This window comes from Echiichthys vipera (genome assembly GCF_963691815.1).
Source record: "Echiichthys vipera genome assembly, chromosome: 17".
NCBI classification, from domain to species: Eukaryota; Metazoa; Chordata; class Actinopteri; order Perciformes; family Trachinidae; genus Echiichthys; species Echiichthys vipera.
The window spans coordinates 12,634,886-12,652,427 of record NC_139842.1 but is presented as its reverse complement, the minus strand read 5'-3'; the positions used below and the strand labels follow the sequence as shown (position 1 = coordinate 12,652,427).

The 17,542-nt window shown below is 44.0% G+C and overlaps 1 protein-coding gene across 4 annotated transcripts in view; it reads left to right on the top strand.

The window, feature by feature from the left end:
• The window catches only part of crebbpb (CREB binding lysine acetyltransferase b), a 50,870-nt gene extending 34,140 nt beyond the window's left edge, over positions 1 to 16,730 (top strand). Inside the window, exons 6-31 of one of the 4 annotated variants that reach the window (XM_083930976.1) lie at positions 259 to 510; positions 615 to 714; positions 1,071 to 1,208; positions 1,332 to 1,449; positions 2,104 to 2,278; positions 2,457 to 2,519; positions 2,832 to 2,953; positions 3,539 to 3,739; positions 4,000 to 4,389; positions 4,642 to 4,815; positions 5,322 to 5,499; positions 5,856 to 5,974; positions 6,123 to 6,362; positions 7,220 to 7,308; positions 8,489 to 8,569; positions 8,711 to 8,767; positions 8,870 to 8,947; positions 9,116 to 9,185; positions 9,325 to 9,485; positions 10,065 to 10,211; positions 10,324 to 10,437; positions 10,537 to 10,702; positions 11,512 to 11,679; positions 11,930 to 12,091; positions 13,003 to 13,284; positions 13,395 to 16,730. In XM_083930976.1, the coding sequence (XP_083787102.1) occupies positions 259 to 510; positions 615 to 714; positions 1,071 to 1,208; positions 1,332 to 1,449; positions 2,104 to 2,278; positions 2,457 to 2,519; positions 2,832 to 2,953; positions 3,539 to 3,739; positions 4,000 to 4,389; positions 4,642 to 4,815; positions 5,322 to 5,499; positions 5,856 to 5,974; positions 6,123 to 6,362; positions 7,220 to 7,308; positions 8,489 to 8,569; positions 8,711 to 8,767; positions 8,870 to 8,947; positions 9,116 to 9,185; positions 9,325 to 9,485; positions 10,065 to 10,211; positions 10,324 to 10,437; positions 10,537 to 10,702; positions 11,512 to 11,679; positions 11,930 to 12,091; positions 13,003 to 13,284; positions 13,395 to 15,773 (6,224 nt within the window). In that variant the 3' untranslated portion in view covers positions 15,774 to 16,730. Of the gene's footprint in view, positions 1 to 258; positions 511 to 614; positions 715 to 1,070; positions 1,209 to 1,331; positions 1,450 to 2,103; positions 2,279 to 2,456; positions 2,520 to 2,831; positions 2,954 to 3,538; positions 3,740 to 3,996; positions 4,390 to 4,641; positions 4,816 to 5,318; positions 5,500 to 5,855; positions 5,975 to 6,122; positions 6,363 to 7,219; positions 7,309 to 8,488; positions 8,570 to 8,710; positions 8,768 to 8,869; positions 8,948 to 9,115; positions 9,186 to 9,324; positions 9,486 to 10,064; positions 10,212 to 10,323; positions 10,438 to 10,536; positions 10,703 to 11,511; positions 11,680 to 11,929; positions 12,092 to 13,002; positions 13,285 to 13,394 lie in introns of all 4 variants that reach the window. The other 3 variants (XM_083930975.1, XM_083930974.1, XM_083930973.1) reach the window with 3 other exon arrangements.
• Positions 16,731 to 17,542: the final 812 nt, after the last annotated feature.

Genomic DNA, 17,542 nt, shown 5'->3' with positions numbered 1-17,542 from the left:
TGCTCAGTAACACATTCTTTTGATTAGAGATTTTTTTTTCTTTACACAAAACTGTTGTTATATTTAATGACGTTTCATGCTAAAAAAAAAAAAAAAACATATTTATATTTGTACATAGTTGTCAAACGTTTATGTTTACCTTGTTCAGCTTTATGTTTTGAAAACGCCATAAGCAACAGTTAATCCTCAGTGTGTTAATGAAAAGCTTTGTTTAATATTGCCAAACCACTTATTTATTTCCTCGTCTTCTCCCTCCAGCCATGCTTAGTTCTCCTGGGGCTAGCCTGCAGAATGCCATCAGTACAGTGGGGCCTGGCCAACCCAGTGCCACAGCCATCAACAGCGCTGCCACACACATCGATCCCAGCTCCATGCAGAGGGCCTATGCAGCTCTTGGCCTGCCGTATGGGAACCAGTCACCTGCCCAGGTCCAGGGGCAGGGACAGAGTCCCGCTCAGCAAAACCCCCAGGGTCCCCAGCACCAGCAGCTGCGAAATCTGAACCCACTAGGTACGAGATAGAAAGGACTTCCTTGACATTTTAGAGTATTATGTAAATGATCACTATACTATAAATCTGTTGCTAAGCCATTTTCTTGTAAATGTGTTTACCAGGCACTAATCAGATGAACCAGATGCCAGGAGGCATGGGTGTCCCCTCTTCAGACCAGGCCGGCATGCACTCCGACTCCTCTCTACCATCCACACTCAACAAGTGAGAATTCTCACCTTTAATATGTCACACAAAACAAGATCTTGTGTGTTTTAGCTGCTGTTTCATTCATATACAGGTTAAGATAATGAGTTATCTGGCTTCTTGTCAACTAGATCAGCATTCAGTGCATCTGCTGTTGACAAATAACCATCCATACCAACCATCTCAATGTGTTCTCCGTCCCTTGGTTTTTAAAAAAATATGATCTTAAACGGTATTGTGGAGGAAATAAATATTTTTAACAGTGTAAATTACAAATTTTGTTCAAATTGTATTATTAATGAAACCATGGGCATAGAATGATCAATAATCATTATTTTGTAAGTAATGGTTTCTTTCTCTCTCTGTCTTTACAGTCAGCTTATGCCGGATGGGTCAGTAGTGGGAGGCATGGGAAATCTGCCCACTGCCACCCCTCTCTCTACTTCGGGGGTAAGGAAAGCCTGGCATGAACACGTCACTCAGGACCTGCGCACCCACCTGGTGCATAAACTGTAAGTCCAAACATGAAATGGATGGTTTCAGAAATACTTGCCTTCTGTCATATGAGAACAGAATACAACTTGGTGCTCCAGAGTGTTGCTTGAGTTTGGTGTTTCTCTGCTGTCTCTCTTCAGTGTACAAGCCATATTCCCCACCCCAGACCCCGCAGCACTGAAGGACCGGCGAATGGAGAACCTTGTGGCGTACGCACGCAAGGTTGAGGGTGACATGTACGAGTCAGCTAACAGCAGGGTAACTAATATGATACACACTTCTTTATTATCACACCATTGCAACCTGAGTGATGACAGTCATCTTAGGTTAATGCTGTTTAATCATGAGGTCCTTCTCTTGTCACTATTTCTCTTTTTTTAACCAAAAAACAAAACAAGTAAATGCTGATTCCCAAGTATGCCTTTGTTTTGTTTGATGTCACAAACACGCTGGAATACAGGGTTAGTAAAAGCAGGGATGCCGTTGAAAATGTTACATCGGTTACTCTAATATCTGTTAATTGTTCAGTCTCTCTGCGGCAATTACTTTGGAAAAATGTTCCAGTGTTGCTTGCACAGAGACAGACGGAATTTGTGGCTGAGATGAGAACGAGTTACAGCACTTACCGATGGAGGCGACAAGCGCCAAAGCATTGCACCAAAAGAGGGGTGAAAATTTGCGTGTCCACCTCGGTGTCATGTTTCCATCCATGCCAATCGCAGCTGGAGCCGATAAATCCCCCGACTACCGCAGATTCGTTTGTCCCAGGAATTAATTCTGATTGTATCCTTTCCCACTAAAGACAAAAGCCAGATGTTAGTGTGTGGAAAGTGGCACATGAGAGCAGAAAATGTTTGTATTATTCTTTTAAAAATGTCGTTTGCCTTTTGTTTCTTCTCGTCCTCTCACTAGGATGAGTATTACCACTTCCTGGCAGAGAAAATCTACAAAATCCAGAAGGAATTGGAGGAGAAGAGGCGCTCGCGGCTCCAGAAACAGCCAGGCATGGTGGGCACAGCTGGGCCTCAGCAACCTGGAATGGCTCAGGCCAACGCTATGGGCCCAGGGCAGGCCGTCCGATCTCCCAGTTAGTAACCAAACTCTCTACAGTCAGAGACAGATTACTAAAATAAAAAGATTCTTTAGGGTTCTGAATATTTGCTTCTTCTAACTATTCTGCAGTTCTCAGTTGATGCAAGTACAAAGCATATCTGTAACTGATCGCAACTTAGACATAAACATTGCTTTATCCTGTTTTCTCTCAGATGGACCTGTGCCTATGCCCAACATGCCAAATCAGATAATGAACCGTATGCAGGTGCCCCAAGGTATGTGTTTGCTCTTTGCTTTCTTGGCAGTCGTTTTCCAGAGAAAAGCATTCTATATTTGCCTTTTTCGTAAACCTCCCTAGTTCTACATTAGCTGATGTGTTTGATGTTTAAATACAGAAAATTCGTGAGCATTTCAACAGCGAAGTGAGTTTTAGTTCCTAGTTAAAGCTGAATACATTCATACACTCTGATGTTAAACGGAATTGGTTCAATGCCTCCGCCAGCCCAGTAGGACATGGAATATTAAATTACAACAACTCCCAAGTATGATAAACATATAATTGTGTGTGTGTGTGTCTGTTCCCACAGGAATCAATCAGTTTAATCCAATGGCAATGCAGAATGCGCAGATGTCTCAGGCACCCATGGGAGCACGTGCTCCCTCCCCCATGAACCATCCACAGCAGATGAACATGAGCTCCGTCCCAGCGGTTAGATCTTTCGTCTCTGTCTCCCTGCTTTAATTTTTTCTCTCCCCTGTCTTTTAAACAGTCTCTTCTCGGAGTCTGTCAGGCTCTTCCTGGAACCATTTCCCAGTTTTTGTCACCATGGTTGTTTTTTTCCCGGTTGTTCCATTCCTGCTTTTTTTCTCAGCCATTCTTTGGTTTCTTGCATGCCCAACAGTCTTTAACTGATGGTTAATTTCTCAGTCTGTTACTATTTTGACACTAACACATCAGTATGGACTTTGCTAGCTGGGGTTGACATAGGTCGTGATCCATTTATTAACCAGCTACCTGGCTTTCAATGAGTATCTTTAATGAAACCATGGCAGAGCCTAAGGCCTAGCTTACAGCTATTTAATGTTCCGCCCTGGCTTTAGATGTGTTGCCATGCTGTGTTTTGATTCAGCACACATTGTTTATGTGTAAGTTACACCACATGGCCTTTAAACTATTGTAGTGGTAGCATGTGTATTGTGCATTCCATTCACTTTATTTTACTTGGCAGGCTTGAATACTAGAGACCTGCTGCTATAGTGATTTTATGTGTTTCATCGCTCCTCTCTTTTTCAGATGGGTATGTCCCCATCAAGGATGCCACAGACTCAAGGAATGATGAGTGGTCATGCTAATAACATGGTAGCTCAGCCAGCCAACCAGGGACAGTTCCTGCCACAGGGCCAGTTCACTGCTGCTGCTGCTGCTGCTGCTTGTGGAGGAATGAATGTGAATGTAGGCTTGGGCCAGCCAATAACACCGGCTGCTGTCACACAGGTAAGGAGACTTGTGATGTGCTGTATTAGAGCTGTGATCGGGTCGGAAAAATTAGGCCCGACTCGTCATGCACCTGTTGTGTAGGGCCCAGTCAAGTTTGGGCCAAGAATCAAAGCTCAATGCTGCATGCCGATAGTGTTTTCAGTGCTCCTTGCATTTCTCTGTCATTTGTCATTTTGGTTGTCAGTGTCACCATGTTCGCTGCTATATAAATGGTATGTGTTGGTATTCTAACTGAGCATCCCTCTTTGTTCCAGCAGCCACAGAACTCTAACCTCCCTCTGAATGCACTGGGATCCCTTGGCTCCCAGCTGCCCTGCGGCCCTGCAGCTCAGCCTACTCTGGGCGTCACACCCCCGCCCAATGCCCCTGCCAGCCTGCAGCCTCAGCAGCAGCAGCAGCAGCAGCAGCAACTACAGCAGCACCATGCTTCTGCACAGGCCCAGGTGCCACCGCGGCCGTCTACCCCCGCTTCAACGGGTGGACCCTCCTCCACCCCAACCCATATACCCAGTAGCCTCCCTGGTCCCCCCTCAGCCATGGGCACACCTGACCCCTCCCAGCCGCTCACCCCCCTGCAGCCGCAGACAGAACCCCCAAGCCACATGCAGCAGCCCACCTCAGTGCATGCACAGCACCCCAGCACACCGGTGAGATACTGGTTCTTACTGAAAACTAACTACAGCTTTTGTATCGCTTGCGCCTTTTCCAGCTCCTCTTAAAATCGACAGGTCTTTTGACCAAACCGTTTTTAAATGAATATTAAAAAGAAATGCTGTATCAATCATTTGATCAGAGAGGATCGCTGACAATCAATCCTTATTTTGTTTATAAACCAGTATTTCTTGATTTATAAATGATCAGAATTGGCATCAGAATGTCTTTTCTTCCTCTCCTTTAAGATGTCCCAGGCAGCAGCGAGTATAGACAACCGAGTGTCCACCCCGGCCTCTGTGGCTGATCTGAGCTCCCAGCAGGCCCAGCCGGACATGAGCAGCACTGAAGCCAAACCTGAAGTAAAAGACGAAGATGGTGACAGCAACTCTGGAAAGAAGCAGCCAGATGTAAAAATGGAGGTATGTTCATGATTTGTAAGATAATTTAGTGACAGAAGAATATAGAAAGAAGCATTCTTATGTCTACTATAGGTCCGACCAGAAGTCATTATCTGTTTATTACAAACTCAGTCCAACACAACCAACCAATTCTGTTAACATTTCATTTCAGTAAATTTGACTTGTCTGTCTTATTTCAACTCAATTGTGATTAATCACTATGAAAATATAAAATGTTTTGATGGAATCACCTTTGAAGTTAACCAAGAATAGTATATAATCTACAGGGATTGTAGTGAAAACAGTAAAAGGTAAAAGTGCAATTTCATGGGATCCTTTAAAAGGAGATTTCAAAATATTGAGATATATAAAAGGTATCAGGATATTAATTTTTCATTTTTATGCGAGCGACTTTGAAAAAAAAGTTTGAATAGAATTTAAAAAAATGAAATGCATTAAATACTTGATTGTTTCCTGACTCAGCACTCTAGGATAGCTGGTTAACCATAGTTGTGTTCATTTAGCAGGAAGATGAAACCAAACCCACGCTGGTGAAGAAGGAGGAGCCAGATGCAACAGAGCCAAAGCAGGAACCGATGGAAACTGAGGAAAAGAAGCCGGAGATTAAGGCAGAACCCAAAGAAGAGGAGGAAAGTGGGGCCAACGGCACATCAACCACCTCCACTGCTCAAAACCGCAAAAAAAGTAAGAACACGCATCTCATTTGTATATATTAGGTACGCAACTATATATTGTGGGATGATATTTTATGTCATGGAGCTGAAAAACATGTATCACAATATTAAGTAAATATATTCTAATAATATATATTTTAATTTAATCTCATGCTGCGGTGAAATCCATTAAAGAGTCAAATTCTATGCCTGTGTCAACTGACTGTTGCACATGTATCCTGTAACTGCAGTTTTATTGATGCTGGTGATCTTTCATCCATGCACAGTTATAAAGGACTTGTACAGTTAACTTTGAATTAAGGTCTTGTATTTGCAGACACCTGTATGCTGTTTGTTTGATGTCTTATAACATTATTGTTTGTCTAGTTTTCAAGCCAGAGGAGCTGAGACAAGCTCTAATGCCGACACTTGAGGCCCTCTACAGGCAAGACCCAGAGTCACTGCCCTTCAGACAACCTGTAGACCCCATGCTACTAGGCATCCCTGTGAGTGACCACAAATACACACACACACACACACACACACACACACACAAACACACACACAATTAATTCCAGTATTACCATACCCACAGAAAATTCTGTTAAGCATGATTTGCTCATTCCTGCAAATGTGTCTCTCCTTGCTGCACAGGACTACTTTGACATTGTGAAGAATCCCATTGACTTATCCACCATCAAGCGCAAGCTGGATACGGGTCAGTACCAAGAGCCGTGGCAGTACGTGGAGGATGTGTGGCTCATGTTCAACAACGCCTGGTTGTACAACCGTAAAACCTCCCGTGTCTACAAGTACTGCACCAAACTGGCAGAAGTATTTGAAGCAGAGATTGATCCCGTCATGCAGGGCCTGGGCTACTGCTGCGGCAGGAAGGTGAGACATATGGGATAAGAATCGAACATAAAAACTGTACTTTTTTACTATATCTCATCAGTTCACTTAGGGTTGGGCGGTATGGTCTAAAATGTATATTACGGTATAATTTGAAGCATGGAAGGTAATGATATGTATCACAGTTTTTCTTTCAATTTCACTAAAAATGTTTCTGAAAGGGTAAAATACTTGTCAGCTATTACTGTACTCTTAATTGTATTACTAGGACATCGTTCACATAGTGCTGAGTAGGGTTGGACCCAAATATTAGGATATTCATTTGTCTGATTTTTTTCGGTCAATACTGGAGAATGACACAATCTTTAATGTTATGTTGCAGCAATCTTTCCATATCAGTTCAACTTTTACTGCGTTACGCTGTCATTCACTGTCACGTTTCTCTCCTCACACACATGCGGTAGAGAGAAAGGGGCAGAGACAACTCAGCAGTCCGCTAACTTACTGCTCTTGCTACCATTAACAACAATCATGGAGACTTAAAATTCACCATGATGTTCATGTCGGGATTAAGCTACAAGCAGAGGAAGTCCGCTAGCCAATAGGCTAATTTATACAGCGTTAACACTGCAGCGCTGTCCAGTCCATCTCCGTCACCATCGAAAAAATGTCTGGCTGAGTCGAGCTTGTACGGTTATACCGTGGCAGCCTGGTGTCTTTTTCAGACAAGTTAATGAAGGTAAACGCAGTGAATGGTGGCGCGTAATGCCACTGTACTCTGTCGCGGTGCTGGCTGAGTCCTTCCATCCTGACTCAACCTCTACGGGTCAGCACAGTATATTCCTGTCCTGTTTGTAACTGACATGGATTGTAAAAACGTTTCTCTGATGTTTCCACAGTATGAGTTCTCACCCCAGACTCTGTGTTGCTATGGCAAACAGTTGTGTACCATCTCCAGGGACGGCACCTACTACAGCTACCAGAACAGGTAAAAAGATATGCCGACTCTTCTGATGGAAAGAGAGGGGTAGAAAAGGTGAAGAGAGGTTATTGACAAGGTGTTCAGCTTCATCCTTAAAAGATAAAACATGGCCAAAAATACCACTTCACACAACCAGTCAACGAAGCGGTTAAGATTTTATTCACATGACCTTTCCTTTATAGGGGTGTTGTCAAATACATCACTGACAGTTGTATATTGTGGCCAAGCAGAATGTGCACTGGCCCTGTGTTGTCCTCATACATCCGTTGTTCTAGAGAACCAGCACCAAAGCTCCCCCTGCTGGGCAGAATCTGCTACTGCCCTTTTCCATTCCTATGCAACACCATTCAATTATTGCAGTTACTCAATTGCTGTGTGGTTTACCAACTTAGGATTCAAGACTTCGTTCCTTCATCCGCTCATAATACATGTTGTTTCATCTCGTTTGAAATAGAGCTGCAACTACTTATCGATTAGTTTATAGACAGAATATCAACAATTTTTCTAATCAGTTGTTCATTTTTGATGCAAAAATGGCAGAGAATGCTGTTTTTGGCCTCTTAAAAATAGAGATTTACTGCCTTTCTCAGTTTCTATTTCACAAAACTAAATATTTTTGGGTTTTGGACTAACAAAACAAGACATTTGAAGACATCACCTTGGATCTTGAGAAACTGGGATGGGCATTTTCCACTATATTCTGACATTGTATAGACCAAATGATTAATCGATTAATCAAGAAAATAATCTGCAGATGACTTGATAATGGAAATAATTGTTAGTTGCAGCCCTAGTTGTAAATTATTTCAGTTACTTCTTTTTTTTTGTCGTTTTTTATAATTCAGCATGTAGTGTCGTGTTGACATACAGTAGTTTCTGTTCAAATCTCATTTGTCGTTGACACTCATTTACTGTTATTAACATTTTAGCATGTTTCCGTCATTTCTGTTTCATTTTGAATGAGAGTGGCTGGATCATGACCATTTTAAATATCACTAACATGTGCGTGTGTGTGTGTGTGTGTGTGTGCGTGCGTTCCTCCATCTGTCCGCTGCCCATGCTCCGTCCTCGGTTGTTGCTGTGTGCTCCATTTACTCTGCATTCTGCCACCTGTACGCCGGTTTGCCTGTGCTGCTACTGTGTGTGCTGGCTGCAGTTCACCCAAATATGGCCTTATTGCCGACAGGTATCACTTCTGTGAGAAGTGCTTCAACGAGATCCAGGGCAACAGTGTGACCCTGGGGGACGACCCGGCACAGCCACAGACGTAAGTTACATGGCCGGGCGGCTCAACACCACTTGATGATCGTCTTGCGGGATTATCAGGCTGTGTTCTCTCGACTTAATTCTGTGTAAAGGAGCTTCAATCATAGAAGCCAAAAATGAACTTGGTTGTCTCTTTTTGCAGCATGATTTCAAAAGAGCAGTTTGAAAAGAAGAAAAATGACATGTTGGACCCTGAACCGTGAGTACTGTCTGAACAGTGACGTCATTTATGTTATAGCAGTGATTCTTTACCACTTATTGCAAGGAAAGTACAGAAAAAGCAAATCTTTGTCTTTTCCAGGTTTGTGGAATGTAAAGACTGCGGACGAAAGATGCATCAGATCTGCGTGCTGCACTACGATGTCATTTGGCCGTCAGGGTTAGTCTCGCTACGGCTGTTGGAGAACTATCCAGCTATTTAAGCACATACAGTCCTCATTTGACCTTAACATGATTCTCACTTGAAGAATACAGAACTTCTCAATAGGAATTTGCTGGTTTACTGCGCGTTGACTCTAAACCACAGTTTGATCTTTTCTTCTTCTAGCTTTATATGTGACAACTGTCTTAAGAAGTCTGGCAAAACAAGAAAGGAGAACAAGTTTTCAGCCAGAAGTGAGTTGCGTTTAATAGTGAAACAACAGTTACATTTCATTTGATTTTAATCTTCCTTTTTTTTTCCTCCTTAGATACAAGTCTCAATGTTTACACCTCGAATTGATATTAAACCCATTTTGTTTTTGTGTTTGTGCTGGTCTTTGTAAAGGGTTGCAGTCCACCAGGTTGGGGACGTACATCGAGGACAGAGTGAATAAGTACTTGAAAAGGCAGAACCACCCGGAGGCTGGTGAGGTGTTCGTGCGAGTGGTAGCCAGCTCTGATAAAAATGTGGAGATTAAGCCTGGCATGAAGTCTAGGTAAGGTTCTCGCCTGCTGATAAAGTGTATCTCTCCTGATTTGTAAAAACACGAAAGAAAATGTGCATTTCATATGTATGCAGTCTTCAAAATCTTATCAAGTGAAAGAGGAAGTTTAAAGCAGGAACATAAGAGGCTGAAAGACATCAGTAAAGCTTTGTGATGTGGCCATCCCAATGTCTAAGCCACTTTATCAATTAAAATGATTGTTTTAGGCCATTTTTTGCCTTAATTTGATAAAGACAGTGTAGAAGTGACAGAAACTGAGGGAGGGAGAGGAGGGATAACATGCAACAAAGGTGTCCAACTGCAACCATTCAATCAGCATCTTAACCCTCTGGGCCGCCAGGACACCCCACACATTGACACCTTTTAATTGATGGATTTGAATGAGTAAAATAAAGACCTCCTCCATATAGATCTTTATTTTGAGGACCTTTTACGGTTGGAAGAAAAGTAACTGCCAATACAGCAAATTTGTCCTTATATCAGCATACTGTATATGAAAGACCTGACCATGGACTATCTATATAAAAAAAGGCAACCTGTAACTTTACTCATGCATGTCCGTTTCCACAGGTTTGTGGACTCAGGCGAGATGGTGGAGACCTTCCCTTACAGAACCAAAGCACTTTTTGCTTTTGAGGAAATAGATGGGGTGGACGTTTGTTTCTTCGGCATGCATGTCCAGGAGTACGGCTCAGAGTGCCCCTTTCCAAACACCAGGTAAAACAACAGAAAAAACACAAAACAAAAATGACGCATGACATTTTTTTTATTTTATTTGGTGTTTTGTGTGTTTTGCTCTTTGATTAAATTCTCCACATTTGCTTTGCAGACGGGTTTACATATCATACCTCGACAGTATTCACTTCTTCAGACCGCGTGCGCTAAGGACTGCAGTGTACCATGAGATCTTAATTGGCTATCTGGAGTATGTGAAGAAACTGGGGTGGGTAATGGAGAACTTTACACAGTGTGGTGTTTTCACCCAATTTCAGCTAATATTGCATCATTCCTGCAGTTGGCTGATAACTCTTGTTCCCCGCAGGTATGTGATGGGTCACATCTGGGCCTGCCCACCCAGTGAAGGAGATGACTACATTTTTCACTGCCACCCTCCTGACCAGAAGATCCCCAAGCCCAAGAGACTCCAAGAGTGGTACAGAAAGATGCTGGACAAAGCTTTCGCTGAGAGGATCCTACACGATTACAAGGTTCAGAAAACAATCACATCGCTGCATCTTTGTGACTACAGTGGGACGCTCTGTCTCTCAACATTTAAGTTAATCTTGCCACCAGTTATAACTGCCTTTTTGATTAGGAGCCACTCAGATGCCATACCATAATACTGTACAACTTTGATTATATATATATATATATATATATATATATAATTTTGGTTTGATATTATGTATATAGCGTAATCTTGATCATTTTTGTTAACTATTTGCTGGTGTTGTATAGATGATAATATAGTATATTTGCTTACTGTTAGAACGGGCGCCTTTTTTTAAGAGTTGTACTAACACACAAAATAACCTAATAGGATGACCATGTAAATTTAAAGTATTTAATTAAAGTTGAACCTACTTTACTAGACATACAGATATCAACTGTTTGAGGGTTAAAATGCCTTGAATTCATCCTTTCTATCCCTGTTGATAAGACCAATGGTAGTTATCAGTATGTCGCTGTGTCCAGTCCAAAAGTGTGCAGCATAGCGAGGCTCCCTCTTGTGTTTGGTATGGATTATTGCAAGAAATAATGAGAACAAAAACTACAACACAAAGACAGTATTTAGATAAATCATTTAGGCTAATCTTTGCAGTATGCTTCGGACTGACATTTTTTTTTTCTATTATCTTCTATTCATTTTTTTAATGATCATGTCAGTGGATAAATGATCTGACATTTTAAATTTGTCATCGAGGGCTATTTTTCAACTTTTCAAACGAAACAAGACATTCTCTCTAAGAGTTGTGTTGCTATCTTGCCTGATGGAAGTCTGTGTGTCTGTGTTCAGGACATTTTCAAACAGGCAACAGAAGACCGGCTGACCACTGCCAATGAGTTGCCGTACTTTGAGGGTGACTTTTGGCCTAATGTTCTGGAGGAGAGCATCAAGGAGCTAGAGCAGGAGGAGGAAGAGCGGAAGAAGGAGGAGAACACGGCCTCCTCTGAGACTACAGAGGTGAGTTAGATGAATAGGTAGATTGAGCACTTTGAAATGGGTTTCATTTAAGGAATTCTCTTGTTATGCCAAAATCAACAACCTGGTTCTCAGGTCTCTGTTTCTCCTCAGATTTTATCATCCTCAAGTCATCATTATATAAAACCTTTCAGCAGTCATCCAGGCATCGTAAAACTACTCAGCTTAATTGCATAACCTCATCTTGTCTTTTTTGCAATCTCTCTGAACGTTCACGTTCATTTATTCGAAGGGAGCCCAAGCTGACAGCAAGAATGCCAAAAAGAAGAATAACAAGAAAACCAACAAAAACAAGAGCAGCGTTAGCCGAGCCAATAAGAAAAAGCCTGGGATGCCGAATGTAGCCAATGACCTGTCACAGAAGCTCTACGCCACGATGGAGAAACATAAGGAGGTGGGAAACCATAATAACACATTTTTGCAATACATTCCTCATATTTCAAAATGCCATTTTCATGTAACAGCAGCAACTATATTGTTTTTAACACTTGATACTTTTAAGCTGAGCTGGTAGGTTGACATGGACAACCAAATAATTGCACAGAATGGGTTCTTTCTCATTACTGTATGTCTTAAGCCCAGTTCAGACCAAAGATTCTCAACGACACAAACCCGTTTTAGCAAGGGAAGAGAAGCAGCAGTGTGAACTATCCCTGTCTCATGTCGACTCAAGCTGGCCGATGGTGTCGCCCGCGAGTCAGTAAGTCAAGTCGCCAGTGGCTGGCTTGAGAACATAACTGATTACCTGTTTTAACAGCCACTTGCCCCGTAACGGTCAGCTGGTTGAAATGGCAGAGTTTTGGACAGAGGCAAGACAGAGAGAGAGAGAGAGAGAGAGAGAGAGAGAGAGCAGCGGTGGTCAAGTGAGCTAGAGAGTAAATAAAGAGAGGGAGCGCCGCTATTGAGAACAAAACAGTGAATCTGTGACTAAAATGCTATTTTTGCTGTTTCCTCACTACTAGGAATGCACCCTTAGCAAGTATGTCACGGTTACTATCCTTATTCATATTTGATGGTGTTACAAATGATATCCAGCTGCAAAAATAGCCTGAAAAGTCTATTAGCTAGAACGGAAGTGTAGAGTGTCATTGCTATGGAGATGATAGCTAAGTAGTTTCAAGTTTCAACTCTTCTCGTCGTGAATCTTGGCTTTATAGGTACTTTTAGGCATGTAAATACACCGGCACACAACAGGACCCATTGGCTTTAGAGAGCAGTGCAGATATTTGTATCCCATGTCGGAATTACCTCCAACATGGGCTGGACTAAGAGTAAAAACCTGTTTCTCCTCCTTTCTTCTACCAGGTGTTTTTTGTCATCCACCTCCATGCCGGGCCAGTCATTAACACCCTGCCACCCATTATGGACCCTGACCCTCTGTTAACCTGTGACCTGATGGATGGCCGTGATGCCTTTCTGACTTTGGCCAGGGACAAGCACTGGGAGTTCAGCTCACTGAGGAGATGCAAATGGAGTACGATGTGTATGTTGGTAGAGCTGCACAACCAAGGCCAGGACCGCTTTGTGTACACCTGCAACGAGTGCAAGCACCATGTAGAGACTCGCTGGCACTGCACCGTCTGCGAGGTAGGGAATAATGGCACTTTACTGATATGTTTTGAATCAGTATCTGTATTAGTTTCAAATTAAATACAAATCTTAACGCACTTATTGTGGTCTCCCTTACCTTTCATCAGGACTACGACCTATGCATTAACTGCTACAACATTAAGGGCCACGAGCACCAGATGGTGAAGTGGGGCCTAGGTCTAGACGATGACAGCAACGGTCAGGGTGGAGAGGCCTCCAAGAGCCCTCAGGAGAGCCGTCGTCTCAGCATCCAGCGCTGCATCCAGTCCCTGGTCCATGCCTGCCAGTGTCGCAATGCCAACTGCTCTCTTCCTTCATGCCAGAAGATGAAGAGGGTGGTTCAACACACCAAAGGCTGCAAGCGCAAGACCAATGGTGGCTGCCCTGTGTGCAAGCAGCTCATCGCTTTATGTTGTTATCACGCAAAGCACTGTCAGGAGAACAAGTGTCCTGTCCCCTTCTGTCTCAACATCAAGCACAAACTCCGTCAGCAGCAGCTGCAGCACAGGCTCCAGCAGGCTCAAATGATGCGCCGCAGAATGGCCACCATGGCTGGAAGGGGTATGCCCATGCCATCTCCACCTACCTCAGCTGCCCCTGACACACCCAACTCTGTGCAGCAGCCTAATACACCCCAGACCCCACAGCCCATGCCCAACCAGCCCCAACAACAGCAGCCACCAAACCCTGCCAATATTGCCCAAAGCTTTCCCAACAATGGCCGAAGCAGCCAGCCCCCAACACCAGTGCCGCAGGGCAAACCGGGGCCTCAGTCATCCCCACTCCATCAGCAGCAGTCACCTCTGCCTAACATGCCCCACCAACAGCAGCCTCAGCCTCAGCCACCGCAACAACAACAGCAACAGCAGCAGCAGCAACAGCAGCAGCAGCCACTTCTGGCAGCCCTGAAGGTAGCCAGACAGATCGAGATGGTAGCCAAGGCAAAGCAGCATCAGCAACAGCAGCAGCAGCAGCATCAGCAGCAGCAGAATTATACCATGAATGGAATGCCCATGAACCACCCACGAATGATGGGGCCCATGCAGGGACAGATGCAGATGATGCAGGGGCCACGGGGCCCCCAGGTGATGCAGGCTATGCAGCAGGGCCAGTGGGGTCCAGGGATGCAGAATCCCCAGGGTCATCAGTCGCAGGTCCCTACTCAACAGGGCCCCATGGCCCCCCAGCAGGCACAGGGAACCCCCATGCTCCAGCAAGGCCAGCTCATGCAGAGGCCCATGATGCCCCAGCAACAGGGTCTCCAAATGCCTGGGGTCATGCCTCCACAAGGGCCCTCCCAGCAGGGTATGACACCACAGCAACAAAACATGCCACGGGGGATACCTGGTAACATTGCGCCGAGTGCCCTGCAGGAATTACTACGCACCCTCAAATCTCCTAGCTCTCCACAGCAGCAACAACAGGTCCTAAACATTCTCAAGTCTAACCCCCACCTCATGGCCGCTTTCATTAAACAGAGGACAGCCAAGTACCAGGCCACCCAGCCGCAGCAACAGCAACAGCAGCAGGCGCAGCAGCAGAACTCTCAGGCCATGCTGGGGTCCCAGGCAGGAATGCAGGCCATGGCAGCCATGATAAACCAGGTTCAGAGGCCAGTGATGGCACCTCAGCAGCAGCCTCCTCAGCAGGCAGTGCCCCAGGGCATGGCAACCATGGGCCCCCAAGGCCAAATGATGAATGCTGCACAAAACGGCAATCCCCAACTGTACCGCAGACAGCAGCTGCTCAGGTTGCAGCAAATGCAGCAGCAGCAGCAGGCTCAGCAGCAGGCTCAGCAGGCTCAGCAGCAGCAGCAGCAGCAGCAGCAAGGAGGCATGCCTCAGGGCCACAGTCAGTTCCCCCAGCAGCAGCCAGGGCCAGCAAGCTACTCCCAGCTCCGTATGCAGCAGCAAATGGCTATGCAAGGAGGTGGGGGACCCATGGGACAGCTCCCTCCCACATCTCAAATGGGTCAACCTGGCATGGGCATGGATGGGCCCCAGAACCTACTCCAGCAGCGCATGCTTCAGCAGCAGCAGCAGCAGCAGATGTTAAAGCAGCAGATGGGCTCTCCGGCACAAGCTAACTCGATGAGTCCACAACCTCACATGCTCCAAGGCCAAGCCCAGGGAGGAGCTCACTTAACTGGCCAGACAATGGCAAACACCCTGGGAAACCAGGTACGCTCCCCAGCCCCAGTGCAATCGCCCCGTCCACCTTCGCAGCAGCCCCCGCATTCCAGTCCCTCCCCAAGGATACAGCCCCAGCCCTCACCTCAGCACGGCGCCCTCCACTCCAGCTCTCCCCACCCCAGCCTTGGCGGCCCAATGTCCGGCTCCATGGAGCAGGGACATATGGGAACACCGGAGCAGAGTGCTATGCTCCCGCAACTTAACACACCAAACAGAGGCGGGTTGAGTAATGACATGGGTATGGTGGGTGACACGACGGGAGACACTCTGGAGAAATTTGTTGAAGGATTGTAGCATTTTGGGACAGAAGAACGGCCTTGTTCTGTTTTCAGCTGAGACATTTTTGTAGTTGCTGATGTAAAAAGCTTAAAGAAATACAAACAAATGAGTCGTATGAGGCCTACAGACTGTGAACTTTCCTTAAACCAAGGGACTGCTTTTTCTTCCAACACAGAAAGTGATTTAATAGTTGCTGTTGAAAAGAAGACAACAAAGACACAAAGAATATATTTTTGGTTCAGACCAGCCATGCAAGAATCTGCCCTGGTCTTTGTGTTGTTTTAATTTGTTTTTCATTTGTTATGCTCCGGTATTGACTTTTTTAACAAAACTTCTCAAAACAAAAAATATTTCATTTTATTATTCAATTTTTTTTATTTTGTACCTTTGCAAAATTAATATCGTATTTGTGTTGAGAAGACTGTAAAATAATTTGTCTGGGGATTTTTTGCCAGGTTTCACCTCTTGCTCAGTTTCTCTGTTCCTGGCTAATTTATTCTGATATGCCATTTTTCAAAAGGACTGCCTTTGGGAAAGCCTTAATTTCTTTCCTGTTTGCAGAGTCTATGGGAGATAAACGTATTTGTATAGATCTAGGAACTACTGCACACACCCAAACACAAAATGCAGGTGTAAGAGAAACCTGCATTGAAGCTTGTTAATGTTCACAGGTGCCGGAATGTTCTTTTTACTGGCCTGGGCCCAGTATTTGTCTTGCAAATGTTTAAAAAAAAAATGCTTTGTCTCGCCCTCAGTCAAAAGAAGTTCTGATAGTCCTGAATCTCTTTTGTCTGTGGATGAAAATGTACTTGTTTGACTGCTGATTTGTGTTCAGAGAGTTTTGTGCATCATTTTCTCTCTTGCGTTTAACTTGAATTGATGATGAACTGTTCTCTAATGCAAATCATGCAGCTAGACGGTACTGTAAATATGCAGAAAATAAGAATGAAATCACTGTACAAACTGGTTCAAATGGCTCATTTCGTACTTATATACCATATTGTTAAATAAACCTGTGTGCCACAGACTCTGCTTGTAATGTTTCTGTTCGGAGAGAACTCTCTTGCGGTCAGCATAAGGATAATGAAATAATGATAGTTTAAATTATTAATTAATCTGCAGATTATTTTCTCAGTTATTCAATCAGTCAATTAGTGTATAAAACACCTAGAACCTAGAAGGTGGAAACCTCCAAGCGAATATGTCAAGTACAATTTAGGGTAAGGAAAAGATACAACATCCAATCAATATCCTTTATTTAACCAGGTAAAAGAATCATTGAGATTAAAAACCTCTTTTCCAAGAGTGACCTGGCCAAGATGGCAGCACAAAAGCAGCATGGTTACACACAAAACACAAATAAACTCTTGGGACCTGCATCTGTATGATGTCCTGAGGCCATTTTGGCAGAGGTTTCTACACGTGTGAAGACAAATATATAGGCCGAAGTCCAAGAATAGATTTATAAAGAGAGTCTACGGAAATACAGAGATGGACACTATGCGATGGCATATAAGGAACAGTGAGGCACATGATTGTGGCAACCAGTAATAAAACGCAAAGCACAGTGGTATAAATTATCCCATTTCTGAGGTCTCCATAGTTCAACAAGTGTAAAAAACTTGAAGTGATCAAATGTTTTCTGACTTGCAATGAAAAACATGATTTATTTCAACAATCAAAAATCAAAAGATGGAAAAATGAATCTGCAATTATCAGCCAATCAAATAATCGTTTCAGCTCCAATCAGTGTCAACATGACAGATATTGTAACATAACTTTAC